The sequence below is a fragment of the Morchella sextelata genome (assembly GCF_020137385.1).
Source record: "Morchella sextelata strain SCLS chromosome Unknown scls_16, whole genome shotgun sequence".
Lineage (NCBI taxonomy): Eukaryota > Fungi > Ascomycota > Pezizomycetes > Pezizales > Morchellaceae > Morchella > Morchella sextelata.
Window position 1 is genome coordinate 576,772 of NW_025408631.1, and position 23,246 is coordinate 600,017.

General features: G+C 48.0%; 8 protein-coding genes across 8 annotated transcripts; 4 read left to right on the forward strand and 4 right to left on the reverse strand.

Moving 5' to 3' along the window:
* Positions 1 to 1,586: 1,586 nt before the first annotated feature.
* On the forward strand, positions 1,587 to 3,084 carry H6S33_003856 (uncharacterized protein; the record flags this gene model as incomplete). The annotated part of the gene is made up of 6 exons (XM_044835199.1): positions 1,587 to 1,646; positions 1,715 to 1,753; positions 1,825 to 1,958; positions 2,026 to 2,133; positions 2,213 to 2,287; positions 2,343 to 3,084. 6 exons carry the CDS (start codon positions 1,587 to 1,589, stop codon positions 3,082 to 3,084), a joined length of 1,158 nt encoding a protein of 385 aa, XP_044691390.1.
* Positions 3,085 to 3,717: 633 nt separating this feature from the next.
* Positions 3,718 to 4,566, reverse strand: H6S33_003857 (uncharacterized protein; the record flags this gene model as incomplete). The annotated part of the gene is made up of 2 exons (XM_044835200.1): positions 3,718 to 4,108; positions 4,181 to 4,566. 2 exons carry the CDS (start codon positions 4,564 to 4,566, stop codon positions 3,718 to 3,720), a joined length of 777 nt encoding a protein of 258 aa, XP_044691391.1.
* A 1,118-nt stretch (positions 4,567 to 5,684) lies between these two features.
* H6S33_003858 (uncharacterized protein) lies at positions 5,685 to 6,216 on the forward strand (the record flags this gene model as incomplete). Its single annotated transcript, XM_044835201.1, has 4 exons — positions 5,685 to 5,802; positions 5,934 to 5,970; positions 6,020 to 6,111; positions 6,182 to 6,216. 4 exons carry the CDS (start codon positions 5,685 to 5,687, stop codon positions 6,214 to 6,216), a joined length of 282 nt encoding a protein of 93 aa, XP_044691392.1.
* Positions 6,217 to 6,659: 443 nt separating this feature from the next.
* H6S33_003859 (uncharacterized protein) lies at positions 6,660 to 9,007 on the forward strand (the record flags this gene model as incomplete). Its single annotated transcript, XM_044835202.1, has 3 exons — positions 6,660 to 6,774; positions 6,836 to 8,253; positions 8,306 to 9,007. 3 exons carry the CDS (start codon positions 6,660 to 6,662, stop codon positions 9,005 to 9,007), a joined length of 2,235 nt encoding a protein of 744 aa, XP_044691393.1.
* Positions 9,008 to 10,288: 1,281 nt separating this feature from the next.
* On the forward strand, positions 10,289 to 10,801 carry H6S33_003860 (uncharacterized protein; the record flags this gene model as incomplete). The annotated part of the gene is made up of 1 exon (XM_044835204.1): positions 10,289 to 10,801. The coding sequence occupies one exon, from the start codon at positions 10,289 to 10,291 to the stop codon at positions 10,799 to 10,801; it is 513 nt and encodes a 170-aa protein (XP_044691394.1).
* A 1,688-nt stretch (positions 10,802 to 12,489) lies between these two features.
* On the reverse strand, positions 12,490 to 13,398 carry H6S33_003861 (uncharacterized protein; the record flags this gene model as incomplete). Its single annotated transcript, XM_044835205.1, has 1 exon — positions 12,490 to 13,398. The coding sequence occupies one exon, from the start codon at positions 13,396 to 13,398 to the stop codon at positions 12,490 to 12,492; it is 909 nt and encodes a 302-aa protein (XP_044691395.1).
* An 882-nt stretch (positions 13,399 to 14,280) lies between these two features.
* H6S33_003862 (uncharacterized protein) lies at positions 14,281 to 14,466 on the reverse strand (the record flags this gene model as incomplete). Its single annotated transcript, XM_044835206.1, has 1 exon — positions 14,281 to 14,466. The coding sequence occupies one exon, from the start codon at positions 14,464 to 14,466 to the stop codon at positions 14,281 to 14,283; it is 186 nt and encodes a 61-aa protein (XP_044691396.1).
* A 5,284-nt stretch (positions 14,467 to 19,750) lies between these two features.
* Positions 19,751 to 20,587, reverse strand: H6S33_003863 (uncharacterized protein; the record flags this gene model as incomplete). The annotated part of the gene is made up of 4 exons (XM_044835207.1): positions 19,751 to 19,845; positions 19,915 to 20,042; positions 20,092 to 20,376; positions 20,439 to 20,587. The coding sequence occupies 4 exons, from the start codon at positions 20,585 to 20,587 to the stop codon at positions 19,751 to 19,753; spliced, it is 657 nt and encodes a 218-aa protein (XP_044691397.1).
* Positions 20,588 to 23,246: the final 2,659 nt, after the last annotated feature.

The window sequence follows — 23,246 nt, forward strand, 5'->3', positions numbered from 1 at the left end:
TTGATAACCGCGCCGCTTGTGTTACGTACCCCAGATGATCCATGTAATGTTTGCCGCTAGCGCCACAGATGTGCAGAGTGTGGCTCGGGGGAGAGCCGAGAGGGATTAGGGATGAAAACAACGCGAATAGGGGTCGAATCTTTTGGCGGTTATGTAAAGATTCCGGAATACGTAATGTATCCCAGTTGACACTGTCCTAGACTAGGTCCTTTTTCAGCTGTACGTCCGCCGCCCATTACCGAAGGCTAGCCATAGGTCGACCATTACACTCGAGCTTGGTGGTGAATTGCATTCATGCTATCATTTTTCAGCTCGCAATAGCCCTTTAATTGATCAATTGAGCTATTGCTTGAAGTTGGCTCCGGTGGCGGTTTGGCCTCTCACCTTATGTCAGCTGGCCACGGTCACTTTGGTGGCAACGTACCTGGGAACGCGAATATAGAACCTGGGATATCGAAGACCGATGGCACCCAACCAAATTACTAGATATTAGTTTAAACGCCACTACCCTACTGTTATAATTATTCAGCTTTCAACCAGTTTTATTATTACCCAGAAGGGATTTTACTAGTAATCTGTATTCATGTAGGGTAACAGCCTATATCTGGGCTGAATATCGAGTGATCTTATGTGAAGACACCCCATCGGCCGATTATCTACATACCAATTATTAGCAATCAGTGTTGAAACTTCAATCGAACAGAAACGTTAGCCGTGGATACTTTCTCAACGATTCTTGACCGACCGACCGACTTTGATGGGCGACTTTGATGGGCCACGTTGCAATTCACCCGCTTTCGATGCCTCCGCGGGTGAATAGAATTAACAACGATGAGTCTTAATTCCAAGCCGGCTATGGATATATGTACTCAGGTATTATGTGCATTCCAGACATCTGCGGGAGATCTTAAAGACGGCTTTCTCAATTGATAGCTTTTGAGGGAGCTTGTACTTGTGTCAAATCGAGTGACTTCTTGTGACAGCAGATATCATGATTTGTCATCGACACGACCGTGCCACCGTTTGGTCCAAGTTGCTTCGACATCTCGATCTTCCGGGGGCGATTATAACCAGGCTAAACGCCTGAATTGCTTGCTGGGAACGGGCTGCTGCAACTGCTTCTGGGACCATCGTCCGCTTAATCTTCAGCTCGTAGCGTGAGCCGCAATTCAGCTGTGCGGGGTAGGAAGTATCACGCCAACATGACTTGCATTGACCCCTGCACACCTGCATACGTAGAAAGTCGCAAACAAGGTGCTCTAGGGCTGCACACAGATTAGCAAAAGCAACTAAAGCGAGCCAAACAGAAAGAGACTGAGAGAGCTGGTTGGAAGTTGAGACTTGAGATCACACACACGTCTATCCGTTCGTTGGCCGTAGCTTGATCTGCCCTACCTACCTGCTCACCCGTCTGGCACTGAAAAAACATTCCACCCCTCCTCAACACCCCTCCTTACCTTCGCCATCCTTCCATCTTCATCCATCCTCATCCATCTTCATAACCCCCACCCTCTCACCCTTCCGGATACTCTTTTCCCATCAAACTTCATCCCCACTCGAAAAGAAAACTACCACATTCTGTAATTATGGATCAAGATACTCTCATCACAAATTTCTGTGATGTTACCGGTGCGGATCCTGAGCAGGTTTGTTTACCTCTTATCCCTCTGGTATCCTTCCTCTAAGCTATGCTAACAATGACTGCTGATTCAAGGCTAGCCATTTCCTCGAAGCTACAAACTGGAACCTCGAGGTAATTCCATCCATCTACTCGCCTAGCTAACTTCATCTATGGAGGCCTGAAGTACTGACGTAAGGCTGTAGCTAGCGACCGCCCAATTCTTCGAGAGTAATGAGGAGGAAGATCTTATGGAAACTGGTGCCTCCGCTCATGTAGAAAGCGAAGACGATGATGACGTCTATGCGCCAAGTGCTAGAGCCTCAACCTCTAAATCAAAGTAACAGATTGCTTTCTATGTGTGGTGGTCTACTTTCTGGGGGTACTAACATCTTTTCAACGTACAGGGCTGCCTCGAGATTTGCAACCTTAGGCGACCTGCGAAGTAAGAGCAACGATGATGAGGATGACTCAGAGGACGAGAAGCAGGACCTTTTCACCGGTGGTGAGAAATCGTAGGTTACACATAGCCGAGATGCGGCCAGCTTAAACCGCGACATGAAGAAGCGAGGGATGCTAACGTTGGTGCCACAGGGGCTTGGCTGTTCAGAACCCCGGCGACCCACGCAAAGGAGGAATCATTCAAGACATTTTGAAACGTGCAGCAGAGTAAATACCCCCACTATTTGAAGTTATTGTTCGGTTTATTGACTTCCAAAATCAGAGGTGGTAGTAGTCAGCGAGCAAGCGACGAGGTTGAGCCCGGTCCATCACGTCCCCGCTTCTCCGGAACTGGGCGTACACTAGGCAGTGATGAAAGTCCTTCTATTGAGATCCCCGATCCCGCAGCTCCACGTGCTCCCCCTACCGTGCCTACAGTTACTCGAACTCTCACCTTCTGGAGGGATGGGTTCAGCGTTGAAGATGGCCCTCTCATGCGTTATGACGACCCAGCCAACCAAGAAGTCCTTCGTGCGATCCAAAACGGGCGCGCGCCATTGAGCTTGATGAATGTTGAGCCAGGCCAGCCGGCTGATGTTAACGTCTTTAGGCGTCTAGAGGAGGACTATGTTCAGCCAAAGAAGAAGCATGCGCCATTTTCTGGGCAGGGAAATAGACTTGGTTCACCCACTCCTGGTGGGGAGTCCTCTACCTCTACAGCTGCGCCTATAGTCGCCCCTGCTGCGAGGACGGCTGCCCCAGCCCCCAGCGTCAATGTCGACGCTTCTCTTCCGACGACCACCCTTCAGATTCGTCTTGGTGATGGAACAAGGTTGGTTAGCAGGTTCAACCACACACACACCGTTGGCGACTTGTACGGCTTCGTCAATTCTTCAAGTCTTGAGAGCAGGAGCAGGAACTACATTTTGCAGACCACCTTCCCTAATAAGGAGCTTAGCAACCAGGAGCAGACGATTAAGGAGGCGGGGTTGGTTAACGCGGTTGTCGTCCAGAAGTGGACTTAATAATTTCAACGGAGAGATTTTGGAGGAATAATCTTTGAGAATTTCGGGGGTTTTCTTCTTTCTTTTTCTGGGGGGGTTTTGTTCTTTGAGGGGTGGGGTAGCGAAACTAGGTTCTGGTATACTGGCGCTTGGCTGCTACTTACTACACACGCGGGCATAATTATACTACCTACTTTTTCTCTCTAAATTTCTTGCTTTTCCGATATCGGAACTAAATGGGACGCACCGGAGTGGAATCCGGAGATCTAAAAACATTGTAGAATTGACAATTAGTTTGATCATTGCACAATGTCAGGAAGCGGGTAAAGCAAGGGTTAGGGTTGGGCACAGGCTTTAATATCTTTAGCGGTCTACATTATATTACTATCATTATCACAGCCATACTACAATAAATATTGATATATCTACACTCGGGTTCTTCTAGGCATGTAAGAGAGAGAGAAAGAAGGCGCAACTCCATTAATGGTAATTATTTTATAGTATCTGAAGCTATATCAGAAGCATAACTACTGTGTACACAATCATTGAGTCTTCGTGAGCACAAAAGAGACAAAAGCAAACCAACTCCAGATCGTAAGGTAAAAGGGGGAGGGAGGGGGAGGGAAAGGGAAAAAACTTTGATACACACAGCCCTCATCTAAACAGCCTCCCCACGCCCGCCCCAGGCCCGTCACCCCCTGCACCAGGCCCCGCCCCAGCAGCACTCGGCGAGCCACCCCCGACCGCGCCACGGAAACCCATACTGCCCGCCATCTCAACCTTATACCTCCTCGCCGCCTCCCTGAGATGGTCCGGCAGCAGCGGCCCCTGATCGCCCCACTGCCGCTGTATCTGCAGCGCGAGCTCAATGATCTCGCCCGTGAAGACCTTTGAGAATCCGCAGATCACGGTGCCGACGTTGGCTGTGACCGACTGCGAGAGCACCTGGTTGGCCAGCTTCTTGACGGCAGCTTTGTTGAGGTTGGACCGGCGGAAGGCTTCGTAGCGGCGGTTCTGGTCCGCGTCAAACGAGTCGAGGAGGATCCTGTGCGCGTCTGTATGTTAGAATGTAGAGCCAAGCCAGAGGTTGGTTTGGGGGGGGGGTGGGCGTCCATACGCCAGCTTGCGCTTCTCGGCGTCGTCCTCGGCAAAGCCACCGGCGCTGCCGTCCGCGAGGACTGTGGTGGTGCCGTAGTCGTCCCGGCCGTCGTCCTCGTCGTCCTCGTTGTTGTTGTTTGTGGTTTGGCTTGCGGCGCCGCCGGTGGCGGTGAGGACGCTGGGGGAGCGGCGGCGGTCGATCTCGGATTCGGGGGGGAAGGAGGTCTGGCGGAGGGGGTGGAGGTGCTTGTTGGTTGTGGGGGTGTGGAGCGTGCTGTTCTTGCGCGTGGGGAGTTTGGGTTTCTTGGAGGAGGTGGGGGGGCCTGGGGGCGGGAGGGAGATGCGGCGTTTGTGGGAGGTGGAGGGGGTTGTGGATGGGGGGGAGGAGGCAGGGGGGGAGGACATGGCTGTGTGGTGGGGTGTGGTGTATGTGTGGCGGAAAGGAAGGGGGGGGGGTGGTGGTGAGGGGGCCGTCGATGGTGATGGAGTTGGGGTGTTGTGGTGGTGTTGAGTGTAGAGTGAGGTTTGGTGACTGAGGCTTGGTGTTGTTAGCTAGGGCGGTCGCGATTGAAATGCTTGGGATTGTTGGGCGCAGGACGGAAATAGATGAGGCTCAACGAAGCTTCTGAGCATGTTCTGTTCTGTCCTGGCCTGGCCTGTACTTTTGCGGCAAGTAACTCTCTCAGCTAGGACACACCTCACCGGTACATCTAGTCAAGTACCCCACACGCCACAGCCTCATGCTCAGCTTGAGGTGGAAGTGGCATTTGAGATCGGTATCTGCACTTTGCGGTGATGATGATGCCCCACCTTTTAATTTCCCCAAGCTCGCTTCTTTCCTTCGCGAATTCTTGGCCAATTGGTACCGTTGGTGGCCTCTTGCATTAATTAACGAGGCCAACCTGGTGTGGGTTTAGGTGCTGCGAGCTGTCAAAGCTTGAATTGCATGCAAGATCCCTCTGCTTCAAAGTGTCTTGCAGACATCTCGCTCGCCTGGAATCTCCACGGTGTTCACTATTCAGAGAATCAAATGACACCTAGTGTGGCTTGATAATGGATAAAAGGCAGAGAAAGAGCCCTGCTCCTCTTGATAACCTTATTCTCTCCGTTTATTGCCAACCATGGGAGCTTTGACGTTATTAGAAACATTCCCATTGAGAGGAATTCCAATATCTGCTCGAGTTTCAAGAATAGCAATTGAATGAGGTATCCATCAGAATGAACGGTAGAAAGCGGGCTAATGCCTACTACCAACTGAAATTCCCGTTCCAAGACCTTTGGCTATTATTCAGATACTGGAGACGGATGTGAGCAACTGGAACCGAATTCCTCTGTTCCCTGCGCGGGGAGAATCTCAGATCTCCACAATACACCGCTTCTTATTTTGGGAACGAAAGATCAACTAGATCAGATCCGAACTGCTATCCAGGAACCCAAATATTTAATTGGTCGACCGCGCAAGGCTGGCTGACGAAGCACTCACGAATGGAGGGTTCCTTCTCCACGATAGATTAAGTTTTCGCATGAAGCATCCACCACACCGACTGAAACCCCATCTCGGCCCCCGCGCGTCGCTGGAGGGGTGGGAATGCGGCTTTGCGCCGAAAATACTTTCCCCTCCGCCGGGGAAGCCAATATGCGGTTCTTATTACTGCACTTGGAACCGTGGTTGGGGTGGGCTATTTTTTTGCCCCATCCTATGTCTATACCGACAGAGCAGGAGTTCAGAGAAAGGGTTCGCTCACCGACTCCGGTGTACCAGTGATCGTAAGGCGGCGCGGGGAGGGGGAGGATTGATGACGGACGGTTGTACGGCACGCGATTGGGAGAATGTAGTGAATGTTACTAATTTTAGTAGCATTTTGGTAGAACACAACAACAACCAACAGTCGAAATGGGATAGAATCCGATCAAAACAGATATTGCAGAAATGGGAGTTTAGATTGAGAGGTAGGAAAATAGCCATATTGGTACCAAGATATTCAAGCAATCGCTAAATGCGTGTCAAGCATTGCACAAGACATCTTACTGGTACCCCTACACTACTACATGTAGCTCCTGTAAGCAGGTACCGGTACCTTCTGCTGCGTGGGTCTGGCGAAGGTTCCAATCGATGTGGTAAGGAAAGAAAGGCCGGGCTCAGACATTGCACAGCCTAATCAGGACAAAGATGCTCTCGCAATTGTTTACCGAGCAATCTTCACCAATGTGCTTAAAGGTTGTGACTTCTGCCCGTTCTGTTTCTTGCATTCGACACTTTACTTTCATGCCTGAGAAGGAAGGGAATACTACATCTTGACGATAGTCCCTGCTCCCCCTTACCTCTTTCTTTCTTTTCTTTTCTTTTCTCTTTTCTTCCCCACATTCTTTTAAATCACGTTTTTGTTTTAAACCTTTTTTTTAGATCATCTGGTTTCACTCTTTTTTTTTTTTTGATATCTTTATATCACCACTTTCTTTAATTTAGAAAATTCCAGAGTAACAGCACTAGCAGGAATATGCGTTTCTCAGGATTATCAGCCGGGGCAGCGGCTCTCGCCCTTTCAACACTGGTTAATACAGTAGTTGCAAAAGAGGACCCATGCAGTGTATTCGCCAAAAAGCGAGGAAACAGTAAGTGATCCCCCATCCCTAACTATTTATCTCAAATCTGTACCAACAGCCATACCTGCAGGGACTCAAGGCCTAGATGCAAAACTCTGGCTTGCCTGTATCAAGAACGTACCCTTTAACCAGGACCGCTCGGAAAAGACCATCCTTGGCCTCCGCAAGATGCTTGGACTCCAGAGCAGTGTTGTCTACCATCTTAACCCCCCCTCAGAACTCGAACTCCAGCCCTTCAATGTCAATAAGACGCTGGACGAGATCGAGCAGAAGGTCAAGAACAAGGGTAACACCTACAAGTCAAACTGGGAGTTCGACTACGACCTCGTGAAGATGTTCTACCGTTTCCGTGACGGACACACCCTCTACGAGCCTGCATGCACGCACGGGTACCAGTACGTGCACCAGTACCCGGTCATTGCCATGGCGGACAACACCACCGGAACACCCGAGATATACCATATCCACAAGAACTACACCACCGGTTCGTGGCAACAGGGTGTGCTGGGTCAGAAGATCGCCAAGATCAACGACATGCCCGCGGCGGACTATATCCGTGATTTCACAAAGAACTCACCAGAGTTTTTCTCCTTCGTAGACCCGGATGCACGATGGAACGAGATGATGTACTCATTGCCTGCCGGTGACAGTAGAGGTCGGTTTGCGAAGCGTCAGTTGTGGAATGGCGAGGACATCACCCTTACCTGGGCGAATGGGACAAAGACAAAGGTTGAGTGGACACTCACGCTATACCCTGCCATGGTCAAGGATGGAGAGTTGAAGTTCAAGGACACCAAGGGTCTGGAGAAGGTCTGCTTCTTGTCCAAGAAGGAGATCAAGAAGATCACACCCCGCAAGCCCAAGAACAAGAAGAAGAAGCCTAAGAAGAAGAAGGTTGTTGCCGCCCCCAAGAAGAAGAAGGCTCCCAAGAAGCCAGAGGGATACCCGCAGATCGCCCATGCTGGTCCGGAGTACACAATCAACTCCTTCATCCTACCCAAGGACAAGAAGACGGCCGTTCTCACCATCCGCAAGTTCTCCGTTAAGGCTATGGACGACGATAAATTCATCCTTGCCTTCCAGAAATTCGTCAAGGACTCTATTATCCGCTGGAAGAAGGATGGTGTTGAGCGTCTCATCATTGATGTCACTGGCAACGGTGGCGGTAAGGTTATCCTCCCGTACGATGTCATCACTCAGTTCTTCCCGCAGAAGGCTGCCTTCACCAGCATCAACATGAGGTGGAGTCCTACTACCTGGGCGTACATGAAGTCAATCAGACAGGGCAAGGCCGCGGATATCTTCACGGATATGGACGGCAAAGACTTCAAGAACCAGACTGATTGGTTGGGCCCGCAGCCGGGTCCTCAAGGAGAGTACTTCACAAAAAGGTGGAAGCAAGATTACATGCAGCTTGCTGCTGACGACTACAAACTTGATATCACTCACAACACTACGCAGCCCTTTAGCCATGAGAATATCATTGTTGTAAGTTCTTTTCCTTCTTAGTGTCTTGATTCAGCTATTGATTTCTCGATAGGTCTCCAACGGTATCTGCGCATCTGCCTGCCACTCCTTCGTCGAGGGGATGCAAGAACAAGGTGTCCGCACCGTCGCCTATGGTGGCCGCCCCGACCGTACAAAGCTCATGCAAGCCGTCGGCGGAACCAAGGGTGGCAAAGTTCTTCCTTTCCGCTCTATCATCTCCGGTCTTAAGAAGGGTGTCAAGAATGCTACGCTCGTTGACCGCCCCTTCGAGGAGTGGTTCCCTCCCCCAATCCCCGTCCGTCTCACTGCCGCTACCATCAACTCCGAGAACAAGTTCCGCCGTGGATCAGACACTCCATTGGAGTTCACCATCACCCCCGCCTGCCAGCGCCTTTCCATCACCAGGGAGACCTTCACCGATGTTATGACTTTGTGGCAGCAGGCAAGGGACGCTGCCTGGGATGACAAGGGTGTTCCAAAGAAGTGCATGTCTGCGGCACCCGCTATCCCTGGTCGCCCGACTACTAGCACTACAAAGAAAACAAAGAACCTCCCGTTGAAGAACCTTGGAAAGAAGAAGCCCGTCAAAAAGGTCATCAAGAAGAAGGTCATTAAGGGAAAGAAGGTGGTCAAGAAGATCACTAAGAAGGTTAACAAGAAGAACAAGCAAGTGATTGTTGGAACCAAGAAGTACTCGCTCACAAACATTCGCAAGGCTGTATGGGATCTCCTTACTGCTGCTGGTGTCCGATAAATTCGCCAGCTAGTCTAGTCTTTTTTGTTCTTCTGCCCTCTTTACTTCCCTTTTGCGGCGGTTAAGATCCGGTCTCATTCCAGTTTCTCTCTGACCCATAGACCGAGATGACTTTCTTCTTTTTTCTCCTTGTTTTTTTGGTTAGAACTCTTTGGGAGCGGGGGGGACAGGCGTCTTGTGATTGGGTATGGGACATAGTTTTTCCTTGGTTCAGCAGGAGTTTCATGCAAAAACGGACGATGGTGTTTATGTTTTTTTTTACTTTCATGTATTGTCTGGGTTTGTCCTTTGCTGTATGTGTTTTTGTATCTTTTTTTTCTGTTCCCGTTTATTATCTAAAGGGCGTTTCTAAACTTTGCTTTTTTTGTGTGTGTGCGCGCATGTTAGATACCAATTGGGAATTACATTTTAGACTTGACATTTTTTTTGGCCCGGTAGATACATGCAAATGTGAAGATACATGTACCTACTTGACCTGTAACTCCTCCTCGACTTTATTACTCAGCCACAATTGACCGGGGTCAAGGACCACCCCTCCCCTTCCTATAATTAGCAACTCCCACCGGTGCGGCGTCGAGGTCAAGTACTACCCCTTGTAGCGGGCGGCGGTACTTCGGTAGAGTGTAGGTACAAGTACATATAACTGATACACTGTAGTATCTCTCGGTGGAGGTGGTGGGTAGATATCGCAATGCTACCGGAGTACATAGGCGAGTGATGATCTGTGATTGAAAGTTACACACGAGGAAATAACAATCTCCTGCCTATTGTGTATCCATTGTGGATTCCACAGATCCAGAAGAACGGGATGAACCCTCAAGGGGACCGGCATTTTGTAATTGTATTAGATTTTTATGAATAACTATGAAAGATAGACCTCAGAACATTCCCAAATGGTATTTTTTTAAGAGCATTAAATACCTAAATTTTGGTTATCGCAAATCAATAGCCTTGACTGAACCCAGTAAGCAGATCTCGTTGCTCAGGCAATGCTGCAGATTTTGTTGCCTGGCTATCTCCAAGGCTTGGCGACTGAGAGCAACCTCATGATCCATCACTCGACTCTCTACATCTATCACGCTCTTCGTGCACTGCACCAAAAAGAAAAGACCAAAACAACGTCTTGATTTACCTCTGTGTGTACCCCACAAACCCCTCCCCCAAAGCTCCCGCAAAGAAACATTTCCTCACTACAGAGAAGACCATAACAAGGTCCTGATTTCCCCCCCTTTCTTTCTAATGCGTGCCAAGGTCATGTCTGTGCCGTATCAGCCCAACGTCATGCCTGTACCGTACCAGACCCGATTCTTTAAGCGCCAGCACTACGAGGCCGCTACCTCACCTTCAGTGCAGCCCGATGGTTTTAGCTCTCCGAGAACTCTAGGGGATGATGGCGGTGTGCGCCTCAGGGATTCCGGGGACGAAGAGGAGGAGGAGGAGGAGGCGGAGGAGGAGGAGGAGGCGGAGGAGGAGGGGCAAGGGATGGAGAGAGCCCAGGCCAGGAAGAAGAGAAAGATTTCTTGTGAGGAAGCTCTGCGCGCGCTCAGGACTATTGAGATCTATTTCGCCCAGGAGGGCCTCGACCCGCAGGAGGAGTTCTTTCCGGACTTCTTGCAGATGCGCGGGGGCATTGTTAGGGCGGGAGAGGAGCAGGCCGGCGGTGAGGGCGAGGAAGAGGAAGGGGAGGGGGAGGAGGAGGAAGAGGAAGAGAGTGATGTCCCGAGCGAAATTTCTTCCTCCTCTTCCTTGGGGAGTGCGTATTCGGGTGGTGATGAGGGTGAGGGAGAAGATTAGCACGAGGTAGGTTTCTAATATTGCTGTATGGTGGGGAGAAAGAGAGAAGCTAATAATGCCGGTTTAGTAAGAGGGGTTTGATGGGTCCATGAGGTACGAATAGGAGATCATGCCTCACTGGAAACGGGACAAATCAAGCGGCGTTCAACAATCCTTTTTGTGTAACTCTTCGAATCTCGTGTAACCTTTCCCGTGCAACTCTTCTCGTAACTTTAACGCAAGAGGAAAGAAGTCTAAATAAGAAATATCACAGTTCTGGATATTTGGCCCTTGCATTTAATTTAGTGATAAGGTTCCGTTCCAAACACACGTGGAGAAACTTAGCTATTAGCGTAGTTTCCCATTAATTTGCATCGCTACGCTTGCCAACTTTGCCCATGTATATATATATCCATCCATTGAAGCGAATCGCAGCAACCATTAGGATATCACCATCATACCTATAAGCTTACTAGGCATCGTCGGTATATATGTAGATTGGGGTTGTGATCGAGTTGAACTTAACAGGAGTCAAGTCTTCGATGCAGGATAAATCGGAGTTAGGGCCGGGGAAACCACCGCCTCCATCGATGTCGACAATCTCTATAGGGACTAGAGCCCTGGTGGAATATACCCATCAGCACCGCTAGATCTTGTCACACTTTATTGATGGTATGAGCGAGGGTATAAAGAGCCATCAGCAGGGTGCACCTAACTCGTGGGCCCTCCGCATTACAACCTGCTCCCACCCAGGACCAGAATAGATGTTCAACAAGCCACATTCCCTCATGTAGTATCAACATGTATCAATGTTCCGCACCCACATCCGCCCCTTGAATAGTTGGACAAGGTCTTGTAGGGTCTCTCCGCCATATCTATCTTACATGGCAGGTGAAGAGATGTTGGTGATTCGAAGAGGCAAAGGCAAGAGTAAAGCCCTGTGGTCCAGTGGTAATTCTCTTCCGCTACGGTTTACGTGTGCGCGTACAGGAGATCTTCATAAACGCGAACTGTTCAGATTAGATACTAGTTAGCACGGGTGACAATGTGACACTGTTGCGCTATCTGGTCAAGCCAGATATTGCCCTTCTCCGAATAGAGCGCTTCGAGAGTAAGTAGCCCCTCAGCTCCTCGAATAACTCCAAGAACGGAATCTACCAACCGGAAGTAACCGACCGAGTGATACATCGTGAACATAAATAATACATTACGCGAACAGCCGCTCTAAACCATTGAAAAAAAAATAATATAATTCCAACCCGATTGTAGCTAAAAATAAGTACAGTTGGTCACATGGAGAGGGAAAAAAACCCCGGCAATAAAAGAAAAATACATGGGGGAAACACAAAACAGAAAACGCCCTATTCCTACCATACCAAACAGTGCCAATCATACCCTAGAAAGAAAGTAAAAACCCAATCGCACCGTAATCGTATCATATCATAATTTGTACCTACTGATCCCTCTTTCTGCGCTACTAGTAAACTAGGTAAACCAGAACAGACAGAGGGTCGCAAAACATTGAAAAGAGCGCACCTATCTCGCAACTCTTGAAAAAGGGATTCGGAAAAAGCAAACAACAAAAAATCAGCCAGCACCAAACAAAAAAATCCAACCTTGGCCGTGATTAAAAATGAGCAGAACAAAAAGGGAAAAGGAAAGGAACCAAACAGCCCGAGTAAAACCTTAGAACCAGCCTATCCAGCTAGCTATTTTTCGGTGATCCTGCCACCTGTAGTAGCAGCGCCGATTCCAGTGGTTCTGTCCTCCTCCACGCGCTCCTCACTGCCATCGGAGAAGCGCTTTCTCAGGGTGTATGTGGTCCTGGTGACGCCGTCTGGGCCAGTATAGGAGCGCGTCGTCGCTACCGTCTCTACCACCCTCAATTTCCCATCTTCCTCCGCTGGAGTTGAAGTCGAGGTTGTAGTAGAGGTGGAGGAGGATGTGGTAGTTGTCAAAATACCCCTAGCTCCAGCGCCTACCTGTGGAGATGGGGGAGCAAGGACATTGTACGCGTCCAGCTCCGTCTCCTCTCCTCCCTCAATCCTACGCAGCAGCCCTAGCTTCCCATCCCCGACCATTCCCACACTCCAAAATAATGGCGCGGTAGCGGCACCCTTCGCCTCCCTCTTCCCCATCATTCCCGTACCCCAAACATCCCCCCCGAGAAACGGTGCCGTAAAGTCACGATGCAGCGTGCGCATCTGTTTCCACACAAGGGCTAGCTTCTCCTCGTCTTCAGGGCGGAACATGCGTTCGCCGAGAAGAGAGTACTCGGCCATTCTGCCACGCGCTGATTGTGGTTGTTGACTTTGGGATTCCTCAGCAGTGGGGGCGGAGGCGTTGGGCGTGGGGGTCGGGGCGACAGCAGTGGTTGTGCTGGTGCTGGTGGGACGTGGGGGGGCGTCTTCTTCATCCATGATCCAATTACTAGTCGGAGGAGGTGGCATTGTGGGTAGACCAATCAAGCTGTGAAGCACAGAAGCGATGTGGTGGTCTGTGAAGCGTCGAATGCAGTTGAAAAGGTCAGCTGGTGGGGGCCCTGGTGTTTGTTGAGGTGGTGTGGTAGGGGTTGAGGTGTTGGTGGGTTTGTCGGTATTGTCGGTGGAAGAGGACATGCTGTATTGCTGTAGTTTTGGTTTACCTGTTGAAGGAAGAACCCAAGTTGTGTTTGTTGAAGTTGACTAGGTTGGGGAGTTGATCGTGTGGTGCTGTCTGTTGTTTTTTGGTTGTTGGAGAAGAAGGGGGCGGGCGGTCCCGAGTTTAAAGGTGCCTTTTGCTTGAGTGCAGCCAAGAAAATCGATGTCTCTAAACCCCGGGAAACGTTGAGTGGCGGAGAATTCATCAGGGTCTCCGGAAGTAGAAAAAAAATTGACAAAAGTGTGGGGTGATAGCCCAAAAGTTGCAAGGATTTTAGACTACCAGTCATAACAAAGAATCAATGGTCATGGGAGTTATCCGAAGGCCTCAAATGGAGCTTGATCTGTGGAAACACGAATTCGGAAGCTGAAACGCACCAGTCCGATGGTGAAGCTGGGGCACGATGGGGAGTCCTCAATGACTGTAATATGCAGGCAGGCATGATTGCAGGCAGAAAAGGGTATGTACACTATTGACACGGAGTACGAGTCTTTTTCTAGTATCTATTGAATACTGTTAGTTAGTTAGCTGTAGAATTAAGAAGGGCGCGACCGTAGAGCAGTTTAGTTATTTTGCCTCTTGCCATCTTCTGAATCATTTTACCCTCGATATGCACTCCTTGTGCTCCTGCATGTGCATTGAGCATCATCACCAGATGGATGGCCCGGTCACGCATGCGTGATCTCCTCTGAAACACCGTGACCCCCTCCTTCTAGTGGCCCCTCTCCATACGTCATCGCCAGCACACACGCCGGGTAACCCTCCACGCCTGAACCTCAACGCATTCCCGGTGCGCGTATGTACCCCCGCGAAAAGTTACCCCACACGGCCAGTTCCTATCTACATCTGCTACAGTAGCTCTAGTACAACATGACCTCACCCTCGCCCTCCTCCTCATTCGTGGTACCCCCGTCCATAACCGCGTCTTCGTCATCGTCCGGCGAAGAGTCCGAGTCGCCAGTGGTCGTGTACCGCCCGCCAACGCTCATCTCACTCGTGAGGACCGCGGCTATAAACCTCGTCCTCCCGTTCATCAATGGCCTCATGTTGGGCTTTGGGGAGCTCTTTGCGCATGAGCTTGCGTTTAGATGGGGCTGGGGTGGTACTAGGGTATGTGTTTCTCCCGGGGTGTGGTTCGAAATATTGTGTTGGGTAGGGCTGACGGTGATCATGAATATATAGGTGTTCCCACTACACAGGGCCACAAGGGCGATAGGACCGGGTATTGAGGTTAGGGAGAGGAAGAGGTCGAGGGATGAGTTGGCGGACTTGACAAGCCTCGAGTAGGAATGTCAATCCTTTCTTTTTTTTTTTTTTAGCTGTGCATAACTTTTATGAGGGTTTTTTCTTTTCTTTACGGGGTTTTGAGGGTTTGGTATGCATATTGCTGTGGTTTTTAAATGATATCCAAAGTTAGCCAGCATCTGGGTTGACTAGGGGTGTTGAGTTAGTAGATATGTTGGCTCGGGTACATATGTTTGCATGAGCCTTCCATGGACTCATAAAGGGTTTCTCCTACCAGTATCAAGTTTCCTTTTTTTTTTTTTAGATTGTGAATTATCGGTCTTTCAGTCTTTTCCGGTAGAAGATACAACGGAGTATGCCTCTGACAAGGTTATAACAAACAAGACCTTCAAGAATAAGCATTAACCAGCTACGTTTAAAATTCCAACCTTTCAGCCTCCAACCCAATGCCATTAATTGATTCAACTCCCAACCGCCAAGAACCTATGAGTGATGTGTTCGATGTGAAGCCGTTCAGTAAACTACTATTTAGGTAGCAGGGATGTGGCGGATCGAGTGATATACTGTGATCATGATTTGTTATCTTCCCCCTTCCCACCTCACATCGCACCAACAATTCACTTGAAACTCCAGGGAAACAAAATCTGCTAGATAAAACCAATCAATTTCTATAATTGAAGAATGGGGGATTACATGTATGTATGGTTAACAGTTTTCACCGACGTCGTGCGAATGATCATTGGCACCACAGACGCGCGTACGCCGTCGGTGGTCACGTAACGTCACTTCAACCTACCCATCACATGCCCATCCACCTCTACCTACATAAAGTCCCACCATCCTCTAATTACATCGCGTCTGATGTTTCAAACAGCGAGCTATCTATCGAAAAGACCCACGACGAATATATCCAAGGGCGCCAGGCCAAGTCTATCTTACGATGGGAGGTACCCTATATTCTCGTACCGAGACTTTACCTCAAAGGAAGTGGCTCATGAAGACACCACCTCTGGAGGCGGCGATCCTGTTATCCCGCTCCTAAGAACACTGATTTTTAAAAGCAGGGCAATGCTACTACGCCTGAAGTTTCGAATGAGGTATTCGCATTGGCGGGGACTTCGGTAGAGCTCCACTTGGGGATTCCGTCGGCCTTTATCAACTCACAGATGCATATAACGAGGCTCATCGGCCACCGGATTATTCGGGTGTCTCGGCTGAAAACCGTCACGCTCAAGGCAGAAGCATTAACGGATGATTTATCTCGAAGTAGCTTTTCATCTCGCTTTATGGACTACACAGCCCCTACTACTGATCTGGCTCGGTTATAGCTTCCTTGGCTGTGGCGGTGTTCTGTGAACTCAGAACTGACTGCTCAGTAACATCGCCTGAAGCAATCGGTTACTCCGCTAACTTCCCTTCTCCTCTTGAACATGATTTGGTTCATAGTTGGAGTGCTGGGTCAGATTATATCTCTAGACGCGCTTCTGGGGGTATGGTTAACCTGGGGGTATGACCAACTCCTCACAAAATCGAAAACGACTTCAACAAAATAGCACTCTTGGTCCCTCCTGACAATTAAAACGGTTCTTGGATTTAGGTGGAATTAATCATACCCCCAGTTTAACCATACCTCCGGGGTCGCGTCTGCCACCATCTAAAGGGCCATCCTCTCGAGGCACGTACAGGCTAGAAATGAGTCAAATATAGCCCCGTGAGCGGTTACATCATGGTCATAATGTAAGGGATTGTATACCTTTCTAGGAAGCTGGTGGACTTTGTTTAATCAGCCTTTCTACATCTCTAGCCACTCAAAAGTGTGGGACTCCTGATCCTGGAGCAACATAATAAATAAAAAAAAGGAGAGGCTATATACAAGGCCTAATTTACCCCCCTCCCCTACAAGGAAGAGATTTCACACCAGACGACGAAGTTCTGAAGTCTATGACAATCTTACACCTAGGTCGCAGAATGCTAATAATATGAACCAAGAAGGCCGCAGCATAAAAAGGGAAGGCAGAAGATGGAGCTGCAAAAAATAGGGAGAGAAGAAGAATGAATGAGACGTGCAGGCGTTTGACTGGAGTAAACCACCCTCTCCAAGAATCTAAATTAAAAGAGCTCGCCATTGAACGCCTTGAAATGCATAAGAATCCACGATAGCTACGTCATTGGTAAGGAAGGAACAGACGAACCTGAAGCTAGCTCTTCGAAAGAGTTATTCAGCTCTCAGCATTTGGTCTTTTCTCCACTTTTTCAACTCATCTAGTAAGTAGAGGAGTTGGCAGGTTTCTTTATTATAAACCCGGTTCCAACCTCTCTTATAACCTCTGGATGGGGCCGTTGGAAGGAAGTGTTCCTATTATCTATTGGGTCTATGGATTCGGCGGGTAGTATATGTCAGCTCAAGCCATGTCCCTCAACGCTGGGACTATTTACCGGGGCCAGGCGATATCTTCTGGTCGAAGATATTCAGAAAACATACCCTTCGCAAATTAAAACAGTAAGCTGGATTAAGAAGCATTTGGCGTTTAAATATAGAGGCATTGTTGAAGGATCTATTGTTCAAGCAAGCTCTCGAGTCAAGCCAGTTCGAGCTTAATCGCCAATACGTTATAAAAACGCCAGGAAATAACGAGTGTACTACGGGAGCTTGTAAAATTGTTAGCGACGTTGATTCCAACCTTTATTTTCTACCTACATACCTCTGATAGACAGTTCATTAGATGAAGATAGCAGGTTCCATTTACATACACTCAGCACTACAAATACGAACTGAAAGCTGCTCTCATCGATCGAGACGACGCAGAATTCCACTTCGGGTTAGGCGTGACCAAGATTCGATGCCAATTTGACTAATCCGAAAGAAATATTTCAGCCCAATGAGTTAATAATAAATCTATCGAAGTCACGGAACATCACTCGGTAAACATCGACTAACGAAGCCAAGCTCGATTAATCAATTACCTCACTAAATAAACGAAGTCAGACTCAAATAGATACACCATATTGAAGTGGTACCAGAAGAGATAGAAGTGTGGCTACCTTTTCAACCCTATTTACACCATTATTTAAATGTATGGTGCGCCCAGTCTTAAAGGTAATCAAAAATGACGGAAAGTCGATGGCTAATAACCTTTTGACGAAAAAAGTTAAAAGAAATCCGTACAATGGAGTACTAGCTATGAAGTTTAGTTCTATTATACAAATTTTTGATATCTATTCTAGTGTGAAGTTATTAGAGCTTGAAATCCGGCATTTTTGCATGTAAAAAGCGCCAAGACTGAGCAAAGAAGGACAGTACAGTATTATACCCATTTATACCCCCTCAAAAGTGAATTGCGGCAGGAATGCAGCAAAGTGGCTAGGAATAAGCCCTCTCATTGACTTTGGAGTTCACCTTGTAGCTATGATTGTTCCACTTCCAGATACCGCCGTGTCACCTTTAAGAGTGTGCGCACCATACCATTTCATTCTCCTGTTAGTCATAGGGTTGAGTTAAAGCACAGCCTGTGCTCATTACCTTGCCAAAGCTATGATTTGAAATGGTGTGGAAAGGGTTCAAAAGATAGCCACCAACTGTTCTACCAACATAGTAAGTAGCCTAGTATTCGGGTTCAGTTTGCATTTAGTATTTCTTAGACAGATAAGATAGGTATGTCAAATTCGCAACCTAGTGTCACTCCCAAATCGGAAACCTTTCTAACAAAGGCGAAGTCACTTAGCCACTGCTTCTACCTCCCGTATCAGGAAGGCGGGCAATCTGCATGTCTCACCGGTCCAAGGGATAAACGACTAATTATCCCTTAAGCTGTTGCTTAGATGCTTGGCAAAGTTGGCAGCTTTAACAGCATAAGGGATAAAAATTGTTCGCTTGGATGGCTCATATACTCTCTACTCTAATGTAGATTCAACAAAACCATACCTGCTGGCTCACGTTCCACGAATCGAGTAATAAAATATGATCCCAGCCAGCCACAACTCAAATCCATGGACGTTGAGAAGACACCAATTAAACTCGTCGCGTGGCCAGGGAAAGAGATAGAGGAGGTACTGCAACATGCCGTTTGTACCACCCCAACTGCAAAAAAAAAAAGAAAAAAAGAAATAAAGATGTGGGTACGCTTGGCATTTGTAAGAAAGAGACAGCAAGAAACCGAACATGTTGCTGTAGGTAAATCACATTCTGCAGTGCTCTATCAGAATATGGGAGAAATTATAAATGTACATGTAGTAGTTATGGACATGATTGTTCGTAACCCTTCTTTACCCTCCAATGCTCCCTAACAAGTGCGCTGCGCTGGGAAACAATCTTCTGGACATAACAGCGTAGAGTATTAAGCCAAGAAAAAGAACACATGCATATGTATCGCTCGGGCGGATTGCCTGGACCGTGCACCACTTAGTAAGGGAATTATCTTGCTTTTCCCAGTTGCTAACAGAAGGCTAGTGATAGCTGAAAGAGGGAAGTCGCGAATTTGACAAAAGTCATCCGCCCGAGCGATAGTTCCAAAGGCCTTGAGTTGTGGCATGATCATGCAGCCACAAACCGAAAAGGACACAGGATTCATACCTTAGAGATGTGTATGTGGAGAAAGGGGGGGGGAAGGGGGTGATATGACGTAGTCATTGAAATTCACAGATAGATACTAGCAATTGCAATAATGATACATGCTTGTAGCAAGCAGAGCAACTTCACATCAACGTTTCAATTAATCACATCAGGGTCTAAATATCATACATACAACAACCGCGAGTTGTATTTTGGATTATAGGTATCAATCAAGTGTTCAATAATTGTGAAAGGCCTTCAATGGGGGGGCCTTCGGTCCCTCCCCCTCCCACTTCTACCTCCTACTCTCTCCAATTCACACACTCTCTCTACTATGGGGGACCTTCGGCCCCGTTCAATCGTGAGTGCTCAGAATTTTTATGTCGTGCTTACTAAATCGCCCCTGTCCCTCACGACCAATCAGATTGAATGAGCGTACATCAGAGAGTAAAGATAATATAATACATATCAGAAGATGAAATACTGTATACAAAGTATGAAACAAGCCTCATATCCCACTAACCAGAACACCTCGCCTATGCACTCAGCTCTACTTTCCTACCTGTGGTTGAATTCGTAGGGAGCTCCATTCTCGGAGGGATTGGGAAGATTTCGAGGTTGTCATCTAGGCCTTATATATTTATGTTAGCACCCACGTATATGCACGAATATGCTCGCCCTAAACACCCAGAGAACTTACCTCTCTGAGAGTAATTCGGTTGGTTATAGTTCGCTACATCGTAACTGATGCGCTGTCTCCCCAGAGCCGCTTTTTGGAACCTTCCCAGTGCTATAGCACCGACGCATAATGCTGCTACATATAGAATGCTAGCCACCGTTAGATCTGTTCAAAAACTTTGACAATCAATACACTTACAGTGAGAACAAACTGAACACAAAGCTTGATATCAACATCCCACAAGTTGATTGACCGTCGGCGAATGGATCCGGACCGAGGGAGTAGTAATCATATTCGTTGCAAGACGCCTCGATTCCATAAACCATCGACAAGGCGCTGAGGATAACTGCGCCCGCCCAAAATAGAGTGTAGAAGGAAGACATTATGGTGACGTATATTGGGTTAAGCTTGTTATGGGGAATAACAATGATATCGACAACCAAGTGTATTACTGAAATGACACATGTGCATATGATGGAGATGCTATATATAAAGGGTTAAGTTAGAAAGGCTGTTGGAGTATATATAATGGATCGATTACTTGCCTAAAGGAGTCGAGATAGTAACTTGAAATACTGGTGTAGGCGCTGAGGACACCGATATTCACAATATTACAGATGAGGAGTAAAATACTAATTGGGAACATGTTGAGATTTTGCCAACGGACATCGCGACGGGTGTCGGGGAATCTCATGTTTGCTCGTATAGATGGTTAGTGAGGGGAGAAAGTTAACTTTACTTTCAGCTAGGCCCGGGTGACTACTCACTATTTGAACACCTACGACCTCCAGATCTGAAACCCCAATCAGCCCACGATTGGACCAGTTCACAATTCGAATAAGAGCTTGGTATTGACAGAGCCCCAACACCCAACCAAGCCTCCGATCTGATGTACGAGAACACGAACCTCTCAATTTACGACTGAAGGCGTGACCAACTACATGTAGCCACTTAAGATCCAACAAGGCTATGTGGTACATATTTCTTTTTGCGCATGAATTAAGTAGTCTAGATGTCGTTTCAACCGTTTAACGGGCCCTGGTCCTGGTCCTGGTAGATGCACATTTGGTCTGATCCGGTGGTTTTACAATAGCTAACGTTAGAGTAGGAAGAGGACCAGACTAAATTAAGGAAGTTGACATCTACACAGGTATCGATATCTTTTAGGACCACAGGAATACGGTGACATGCCATCGACTTATCCTTGGCAATGGGTTGAAGACAACCTAAAACCAGTCAGACCTATCAAAATCTCTGACGTCTGTCTCACTCGGCTATTATGCCAATAATTAAAACAGATTGAGATGATTGGCTTTTGCCTAGCTTTTGCCTAGCGGTTGCAATTCGTGAAGTATCAGCCACTATTTACATACATACGTGGAATATTGTAGCACAGCATGAAAGTCACATATCATATATCACAAACGGCCAATAGATTAAGAGTGTAGCACTCTACTCTACCTACCAATTCAAGGGATTTATTCCTAAAAAGAAAATATGGGGAGATAAAAATATGTACAATAACTCAACGTCATACTCCTATCGCGAATCACTCCTAGCCAAGATCTCACAAAATATGTCTTGGAGGGATTCGGGAGACCCCAAAGATAAGGCAATCCAGGTAGGTACATAGAACGATTCAGGAACGAAGACATATTCCATGAATACAGAAGGGCTCATAAGTGGTGATTGAAGATGCTCATTCCTGGATGTTGCGTAGGATATGATCAGTGGGCTCAAGTTACCTTGGTCGGGGACGAGTACAAAAAGCCATGCACCAATTGAATATAAGTAGGCCACGAGGAGATTTTATCGGAATGTCTCCACATCCCGCTGACTTGACGTACCCAGATCTGTCAAGGATTTGACGAGGAATGGAGGGATCTCACAAATATCCGAGAACGAGGGGCACGATGAGACCAAACGCCGAAAATTTTCTTTTTCAAGCTTAAAATTCTAGACAAGATCATCTAGGGCAGAAACCTCCGGGGTGGGGGATTGTTCGTCAGCCTTGTCTTCGGAGTCCGGCCGGAGGGGTATGTTTCGGACCTCACAGCATTGAGTCAATCCCCCGATGCAAGGCACAGATAAGCATTTGGCCGTGCCCGTATAACTGATAGGTAACAATGGCTGTGCATGTACACTGGTTAAGCATGCCACTATGAAACTCCCCTCCATCTCGGGTCCCCAGGTGCGGCTTTCTGATCTACCAGTACATACGGTCTTTAGAGCGCCTCCCCGCTGCTATGTCGGTTGTAATCGCGCTATGTGCGAGAGAACCAGGACGCCAGAGGAATATATACTAGTACATGTAGGTTGTTCTTGCGGTCCCGTTGAGTTGATATTAATCGTCGGTAATTTATGTTCAGAGTGTTTATAGGTGTTTATGTTCAGCGGGCTTAGAGGTTCCTACAAGTAGTTCAAGAGTTCAGCCATCAAGTATTGACAGCGCGAGAAATTCAGACCATGTCAATTTCGGCCCACATACCGAACGAATGAACTACATAATATTAATATACAGCCCACCCCACCTACCACACACCCCTCCACCCCGCCTCCCGAACTTCCCGACGCGACGTCTGTTTCCAACGAACTGCACTCGCTGAGCTGCTGCGATACGAACCTCAGCGAGACAAGACATATGTTTTCACACCGACAACTAGCTACGATGATCCGGATCCAGCCGGCGCAGCGCGCAAACCCAATCGGCAAGCTGGGCATTATGAAAAGCACCACTTCACCAAAAACCCCAGGCAGGGTGTGACCCACCGCCAACGCAACTGGAGCACTAATTATACTTCTGCACTTGCCCGTTGCGTTTCTGTTTCGATTTTCTTGGCCCGACTCGTTGCTCGTAAGGCCGGAGAGAAATGCACCTCGAGCTCCTGGGCTTCAATTGCTGGGTTACGGAGCCGTGGAATAAGGCCTGATTGATAGGTTTGATGCGCACTCGGGGAGAGGGGAGGAGGGGGGTGATGGGCTTAGTAGATCCCCGGTTCGCCGCCGATTCGACGCCGGATATCAAGCCTTACCTGGCCGGGGGTTTGTTCGCCGCCTATAGCGGGCGGCTATTATCGGGGGTTTGGTAGACAAACCGGGAGTTGTGTGGATGGCGCTCTTGTGAGCATAGGGAATTGTGGACCCGTTGGTCATGGGGTATCACTCGGCTGCTGAATATGGAGCAGGGATCTAGATATTATGACCAAGCGGGGTTTGGTGATCAATGCAACACACAACAAACTAAAGCACAATCTCGCTATAAGGATATGAAAATATAGCAATTTCACATCCATAAATATTCTTACAAGGGGTTATCTTTATAACAAATGCCCCGTCCACCCAAATTAATCCTT